Source organism: Aotus nancymaae, unplaced genomic scaffold (assembly GCF_030222135.1).
Source record: "Aotus nancymaae isolate 86718 unplaced genomic scaffold, 86718_ANA_hifiasm-v0.15.2.pri h1tg000028l, whole genome shotgun sequence".
Lineage (NCBI taxonomy): Eukaryota > Metazoa > Chordata > Mammalia > Primates > Aotidae > Aotus > Aotus nancymaae.
In genome coordinates, this window is record NW_026988441.1 from 38,701,829 (window position 1) to 38,709,979 (window position 8,151).

General features: G+C 56.9%; 1 protein-coding gene across 1 annotated transcript; it reads left to right on the forward strand.

Moving 5' to 3' along the window:
• The first annotated feature begins 1,610 nt into the window (after positions 1 to 1,610).
• TINCR (TINCR ubiquitin domain containing) lies at positions 1,611 to 7,718 on the forward strand. The gene is made up of 4 exons (XM_064382148.1): positions 1,611 to 1,870; positions 4,825 to 4,924; positions 5,234 to 5,366; positions 7,663 to 7,718. Exons 1-4 carry the CDS (start codon positions 1,611 to 1,613, stop codon positions 7,716 to 7,718), a joined length of 549 nt encoding a protein of 182 aa, XP_064238218.1.
• The last annotated feature ends 433 nt before the right edge of the window (positions 7,719 to 8,151 follow it).

Consider the following 8,151-nt stretch of genomic DNA (forward strand, 5'->3'; position numbering starts at 1 on the left):
TTGTATAGTTTCTTTCACTGGGGGCAAGTGTTGAAGGGGACATTTGGAATTTAATTTCATTTGAGTTACCTTTACAATCTCCATGTGAAGAAAGAGCAGAAAAAAAAAAGTCTGGATGTGGTGGCTCCGGCCTCTCATCCCAACACTTTGGAAGGCCAAGGCAGGAGGATCGCTTGAGCTCAGGAGTTGGACACCAGACTGGGCAACATAGGGAGACCCTGTGTCTATTAAAAATAATAATAATTGGGCCGGGTGTAGTGGCTCACATGGTTAATCCCAGCACTTTGGGAGGCTGAGGCGGAGGACTGCTTGACGTCAGGAGTTCAAGACCAGCCTGGGCAACACGGCCAGACCCTGTCTCTACAAAAAGTACAAAAATGAGTTGGGCGTGGTGGCAGCGCCTTTAGTCCCAGCTACTTGGGAGGCTGAGGCGGGAGGATCGCTGGAGCCCGGGAGGTCGAGGCTGCAATGAGCCATGATTGTGCCACTGCCCTCCAGCCTGGATGACCGAGTGAGATTCTGTCCTTAAAAAGATCAAATAGGGCCGGGTGCGGTGGCTCATGCCTGTAATCCCAGCACTTTGGGAGGCCGAGGCAGATGGATCACGAGGTCGGGAGTTCAAGACCACCCTGGCCAAGATGATGAAACCCCGTCTCTACTAAAAATACAAAAAAATTTAGCTGGGCACGGTGGCGCACGCCTGTAATCCCAGCACTTTGGGAGGCCGAGACGGGCGGATCACGAGGTCAAGAGATCGAGACCATCCTGGTCAACATGGTGAAACCCCGTCTCTACTAAAAATACAAAAATTAGCCGGGTGTGGTGGCACACGCCTGTAGTCCCAGCTACCCAGGAGGCTGAGGCAGGAGAATTGCCTGAACCCAGGAGACGGAGGTTGCGGTGAGCTGAGATCGCGCCATTGCACTCCAGCCTGGGTAATAAGAGCGAAACTCCGTCTCAAAAAAAAAAAAAAAAAAAAATCAAATAAAGGGCCAGGTGCGGCGGCTCACGCCTGTAATCCCAACACTTTGGGAGGCCGAGGCGGGTGGATCATGAGGTCGGGAGTTCAAGACCACCCTGGCCAGGATGATGAAACCCCATCTCTACTAAAAATACAAAAAAAATTTATCTGGGCCTGGTGGCGCATGCCTGTAGTTCCAGCTACTCGGGAGGCTGAAGCAGGAGAATCGCCTCAACCCGGGAGGCGGAGGTTGCAGTGAGCCGGGATCGCGCCATTGCACTCCAGCCTGGGTCACAGGGTGAGACTCCATCTCAAAAATAAATAAATACACACGTAAAATAACGTGGCCCCCCCAGCCTCCCTCCCTGGCGCCTCCACCCTGTGACCCCCTGGACATTCCGGGATGACCGTGTCGCGCGCGACCACCCCGCCTCTAGACCCCCGGGCGCACTCTGGGGCCAAGAGTTGGGAGCGGACGCCTGAGCGGACTGTGGCACCCGCCCCGCCCCGCTGGGCCTGCCCCCTGCGTGCCGGGCGTGTCCGGGCGGGCGGAGCGCGGGCGTGGCGGGGGCGGGCGGCCGGGCCGGTCGGGCGGGTGCGCGGGGCGCGCGGGGCGCGCGGGGCCCGGGGCCGGAGCCGGGCGCACGCCATGGAGGGGCTGCGGCGGGGGCTGTCGCGCTGGAAGCGCTACCACATCAAGGTGCACCTGGCGGACGAGGCGCTGCTGCTGCCGCTGACCGTGCGGCCGCGGGACACGCTCAGCGACCTGCGCGCGCAGCTGGTGGGCCAGGGCGTGAGCTCCTGGAAGCGCGCCTTCTACTACAACGCGCGGCGGCTGGACGACCACCAGACCGTGCGCGACGCGCGCCTGCAGGACGGCTCGGTGCTGCTGCTCGTCAGCGACCCCAGGTGGCCGCGGGGCCCGGGTGGGGGGCGGCGGCCGGGGAGGCTGGCGCCCAGGGCCCGCGCCGCTTTCCCTCCTCGCGCTGCCCGCTCGGCCTCTCTCCCGACCCGGCCCTGCTGGTGTCGCTTCCGGGCTCTCAGTCTCTGCTGTTTTTCTCCGTCTCTTCTTGTTTCTGTCACTGTCGTTCGTCCTCGTTGCTCGCTGGTCTCTGCCTCTTGTCTCTCTTTGGTCTCTGTCTCTCTCATCTCTCTCCCTCTTCTTTTTGCCTCTTGTCTCTCTTTTTTTTGTTGTTTTGTTTTTGTTTTGGAGACGGAGTTTCGCTCTTGTTACCCAGGCTGGAGTGCAATGGCGCGATCTCGGCTCACCGCAACCTCCGCCTCCTGGGTTCAGGCAATTCTCCTGCCTCAGCCTCCTGAGTAGCTGGGATTACAGGCACACGCCACCATGCCCAGCTAATTTATTTTTGTATTTTTTTAGTAGAGACGGGGTTTCACCGTGTTGACCAGGATGGTCTCGATCTCTTGACTTTGTGATCCACGCGCCTCGGCCTCCCAAAGTGCTGGGATTATAGGCGTGAGCCACCGCGCCCAGCATCTCTCTCTCTTTTTTTTTTTATCTCTGTGCCTGTCTTTGTCCCTTTTATCTCTGTCTTTTGTCTCTCTCTTTCATCTTTGTCTCTCTCATCTCTTGTTTCTGTGTCCCTCGTCTCTGTCTCTCTCTTTTATCGCCGTGTCTCTCGCCTTTGTCTCGTCTCTCTCTCTTTTGTCTCTGTCTCTGCGTCTCTGCCCATTTGGTGTCTGTGTGTTTCCTCTCTGTGTGTCTCTCTGTGTCTCTCTCCGTCTCCGTCTCTGTCCCCGTCCCTGATGATTCTGTCGCCTGTCATTGCCTCTGAGTCTCTGGCCACTTCTGTCTCTGCCGTTTTCCTCCCTGTCTCTCCCTCGTCTCTGTCTCCCTCCCTCGTCTCTGTCTCTCTCCCCGTTTTGGTCTCTCCCTCTGTCTCTGCTCGTCTCTGTCTCTGCTGTTTTTCTTTCTCTGCGTCTGCCTCTTTTGTGTGTGTACATTTTCATCTCTGTTTTTCTCTGGGTCTCTCTCTCCTTGTCTCTCTGTCTCTGTGTCTCTGCTGTTTTCTCTCTCTGTCTCTCTCTTTTGTCTCTGTCTCTGTGTCCCTGTCCGTTTCTGTGTGTGCCTGCATCTCTCTCTGTGTCTCTGTGAGTCTCTCTTTTGTCTCTGTGTCTCCGTGTGTCTCTGCCCATTTTGGTCTCTGCTTTCTTCTCCCTGCGTGTCTCTCCGTTTCTGTCTCTGCTGTTTTTCTCTCTGTGTGTCTCTTTTGTCTCTGTTTCTCTGCGTGTCTCTGTCCATTTCTGTCTCTTCCCGCTGTGTGTCTCTCTCTGTGTCTCTGTCTCGATCATTTTGATCTCTGCTCTTTTTCTCTCTGTGTGTCTCAACATGTGTGTCTGTCTCTGGGTCTCTGTCTCTGTCTCTCTGGGTGTCTGCGCATTTGTCTCTGCTGGTTTTCTGTCTGTCTCTGGGTCTCTGTCTCTGTCTCTCTGGGTGTCTCTGTGCATTTCTCTCTGCTGGTTTTCTCTCTGTCTCTGGGTCTGTCTCTCTGTCTCTGTCTCTCTGGGTGTCTCTGCGCACTTGTCTCTGCTGGTTTTCTCTCTGTCTCTGGGTCTGTCTCTCTGTCTGTCTCTCTGGGTGTCTCTGTGCATTTGTCTCTGCTGCTTTTCGCTGTCTCCCTGAGGCCGTGTCTCTGTCTTCCTTCTCTGGCCTCCCGGTACCCCCTCATCTTTCGCACAGCCCTACTCTAATTTCTGCTGCCCACACTCAGACTTGGATATCTGGGTCCCCAAAGAGGTCTCCTGGCCATGATGACCTTCAAGAGAGGCGTCTTCTGGCCCAAGGAGGGGTGTGCAGAGAAGGGTGCTGGGGCCACGGGAACAGCTCACTGGAGGCCTGGGGCAGCTCTGGGAAACGGGTCGGGGGTGGCCGTGAGGTAGTGAAGATGGCAGAGCCTGGGACTGCCCCCTTGGGAGCGTCGAGCAGGAGAGGGACGGGGGCCATATGTATTACCCTGGATTTTATGGGGGTCACACTCACTGATCCTCTAGAGGCTTGAGTCACCAAGCCTGGGTTGACGTTTTGAGGGCAGGAGGCTCAGACGTCATCCTGTTGTTGCAGGAGGCTGAGGCTGGAGTGGGGGCGGGAGAGACCCCGTCTTGAGGGACGGTCTTAGGGCAGGAGGAGGCTGGGAGGATGATGAGGGATGGAGGTTCGGAGCTTGGGGCTGCGAGTGGGTGTTTTCTATGAGGTCTGGGGGCTGGATGACCCTCAGAAGTCTAGATTGTAATCATGCAGTACAGAGTCAGCATTTATGTGCGCCTACTGTGTGCCAGACTCCATGCTGGGCACTGAAATTCAGCACGGACCCTGTGAGACCGATCTCGCCTTCACAGAGCCTGCAGTCCTGTACCAAATAAAAGCATGGGTCAGCTCAGAGTCAGTGCTGTGGGGGACGCCTCGCCGGAAAGGTGTCATTTCAGGCTGTGATGTGAAGGAGGTGGTTAAACAGAGTCAGGGAAGGGCCTTCCAGGCAGTGGAAGAGCCTGTGCAAAGGCCCTGAGGCAGGACCACACCTGGCATGTTGGAGGAACAGCGAGGAGACCTGTGTGGCGGGAGCAGAGTGAGCGAGGGGAGAGAGGGAGGAGGGGAGGGCAGGGAGACAGGGCAGTTCATGCAGCGCCTTGTGGACTGCAGGGAGGAGTTGCCCTTTGACCCCGAGGGAGGTGGGAGCCATGGAGGGCTGTGGGCAGGGAGGGATGGAACCTGACTCGGTGCTCACAGGCGCCCCCTGGCTGCAGCAGAGAGAACAGACTGTGGTGGGGGAGGGCTGGAGACAGGAGACCAGGGTGCAGGTCCCAGTGAGCCGTGCTGGCGGCAGAGGAGCCTTCAGAGGAGACAGTTTTGGCCGGGCGTGGTGGCTCACACCTGTCATCCCGGCACTTTGGGAGGCCGAGGTGGGCGGATCACCTGAGGTCGGGAGTTCGAGACCAGCCTGGTCAACATGGGAAAACCCATTCTACTAAAAATACCAAAATTAGCTGGGCACGGTGGTGTGCACCCGTAATCCCAGCTACTCGGGAGGCTGAGGCAGGAAAATCGCTTGAACCTGGGAGGTGGAGGTTGCAGTGAGCCAAGATCACGCCACTGCACTCCAGCCTGGGCAAGAGTGAGACCCTGTCTCAAAAAAAAACAACAGTTTCAACCTCCTCTGGGCTGCCACCCCACCCAATGCCCTGCCCTTGGCCCCACCCCTGACCACACACACAGCTGGGGTCAGTGACAGAGTCCAGTTCTGTCTTCCCCAACAGACAGTGGCCCCTATCCGCCTTTGCTGTTCACTGGCTATGTGTCCCGAGGCAGCCAACCCACCCTCTCTGGGCATCAAATGGGTCCTGACCCGTCCCATACCTGCAGAGGCAGAGCAGGGGCTGCTGGCTGGTGGTGCAGCACCAGCTGGGGAGGCCTCAGTTTCCCCATCTGAGAAATGAGAAAAACACGTCAGACCTGTTGGCCCAGACAGTACCCTAGGGTGAGAGAAGCCGTGTGGGCTGCTCGGGACAAACCCCCCGGGGCCCCTCTCACTTCCGGGTAGATTCGGCACCCTCTTCTCCCAGCTCCTGTTTCTACACGCTGTGAAATGCAGTAGCGACAACATTTTCTGCCTCGAGGCAGCAGCGTCGCAGGGAGACAGTTGTCACAGGAGCCAGCAGGCCATGTTTGAGACCCTATGAGATGCTAAGGGCTTTTTTTTTTTTTTGAGACGGAGCCTCACTCCATCGCCCAGGCTGGAGTGCAGTGGCACCATCTCGGCTCACCACAACCTCTGCCTCCCGGGTTCAAGTGATTCTCCTGCCTCAGGCTCCCGAGTAGCTGGGATTACCGGTGCCCGCCACCACACCCGGCTAATTGTTTATATTTTTAGTAGAGACGGGGTTTCACCGTGTTGGCCAGGCTGGTCTCGAACTCCTGACCTGAGGTGATCTGCCCGCCTCGGCCTCCCAAAGTGCTGGGATTGCAGGCGTGAGCCACCGCGCCCGGCCGGGTGCTGTGGTCATTGGCGGTTTGCGGGTGGAAGAACTGAGGCAGAGCAAGGTTTAGCTGGGAAGGGGCGGAGCCTGGTTGAATCCCAGCTTTAGAGCCACGCCCTTCATCACTAACCCTCCTGCTTCGTTGGCGGGAACACGTGTTATTAGCAGGGTTTCCACTGGCATCAGTCTGTTCCTCTCTTCCTCCCAAGCCCCTATATTTGTTCTTTGGCTGCTTCCATCAGCTCTGCCTTTAAAGTCTAACCAGAATCCACCCACTTCTCAGCCCCCAGACCAGCCCAGTCACCCTCACCCAGGTCCAAGTCTCCTGCCCTTGTCCCCTACAAGTCTGTCCTCCCACTAGCAGGTGCCAGAGGGCGCCTGTGAGCCCCCGAGTCAGGGCCCCTCCTTCCTCGGCCCGCAGCCCTCCATGGCTCCTACCTCCCTCAGGGTCAAGGCCCAAGCCCTTCCCCATGCTTGCAAGACCTGGATGACCTGCCCGATTCCCTCCCTGCTTTCCCCTCCTCCCTCTCTCCCCCTTGCTCACTCTGCTCAAGCCACACAGCCCTCCTCATTGCCTTCAGGCCTCTGCAAAGGCTGTTCCTTCAGCCTGGAATGCTGTTCCCTCATGTTCCCACCTCCCTCTCTCCCTGCAGCCCTCCCTGACCATTCCTGTTTAAAACTGCATTCCAGCCAGGCGGGGTAGCTCACACCCATAATCCCAGCACTTTGGGAGGCTGAGGCAGGTGGATCACGAGGTCAGGAGTTCGAGACCAGCCTGGCCAAAATGGTGAAACCCCCTCTCTACTAAAGATACAAAAATTAGCCAGGCGTGGTGATGCATGCCTGTACTCCCAGCTACTCGGGAGGCTGAGACAGGAGAATTGCTTGAACCTGGGAGGCGGAGGTTGTAGTGAGCCGAGATCCCACCATTACACTCCATCCTGGGCGACAGAGTGAAACTCCTTCTCTTAATAAATCAATAAATAGCCGGGCGCAGTGGCTCACGTCTGTAATCCCAGCACTTTGGGAGGCCGAGGCAGGTGGACCACGAGGTCAGGAGTTCGAGACCAGCCTGGTCAACGTGGTAAAACCCCATCTCTACTAAAAATACAAAAATTGGCCGGGCATGGTGGTGGGCACCTGTAATCCCAATTACTCAGGAGGCTGAGATAGGAGAATCGCTTGAACCCAGGGGGCGGAGGTTGCAGTGAGCCGAGACTGTGCCACTGCACTCCAGCCTGGGTGACAGAGGGAGACTCCGTCTCAAAAAAAAATAATAATAATGAAAACATTGCATTCCACTCCATCCCTGCTCTCTCTCTCCCCATTGCTTGTCAGCATCTCACTTCTCTCCATTTTACTTATTTTTGTCACCTGTCTCCTGCAGTAGGCTGTAGACTCCACGAGGGCACTGCCATCCATCTTGTTCACTGCTGGATTCCCAGTTCAGTGCCTGGCACGCAGTAGGTGCTCAGTAAATATTAGTGGGATGCGTTGTCTCTGGAGGGAAGGAGTGGGCTGCTCAGGATATTTTTCCAGAGCTCTAGCAGTGCCTGGATGCAGGGGAGGGAATCTCCGGGTTGGAGGTGAGCCCTGGCTGGTACGGGAAAAGGCACCAGGCAGACACTGGGCAGAACAGGGAAGCCTTGAATGCCAAGGCAAGGGCTGTGTTTTTCCTGAACCTGGGTCTTTCTGTCTCCCTCTTTCAGGTAGCCTGGGTTGGAGGAGGCAGAGCCATGACCGAGCGGACCCAGGTACTGGCTGAAGGAATACGCTGGGGTAGGGGGCACTTTTGGAAGGTACTTCTTCTGCCTCCTGGGAGCCTCGATCTCACTCCAGGTAAGTCATTCTAGTAGTTGAGACAGAGAAAGGACCGTAGAGATTGTGGAGACCATAGGTGGGGAAACTGAGGCCCAGAGAGGAGAAGAGACCAGAAGTTATTGACCATCACCCCCGTCCATACACCTATGCTTCAGCCCCTAGAGTAGGGACATGGCCTTGGTGTCTCTCACTTCTCTTTGGACTAACGTGGACCAGAGCCGTGTTGCCCCTGACTTGCCGGGTGACCTTGGAAAAATTGCTTCTCCTCTCTGGGCTCTGTTACCTGTCTCCTTACAGTGAAGGATTGAGCTTCAGTTTGGTTTCACTGCGCTCTTTGCCTGCAATTCCTGTGACTGCCATCAGGTGGCAGAAAACAG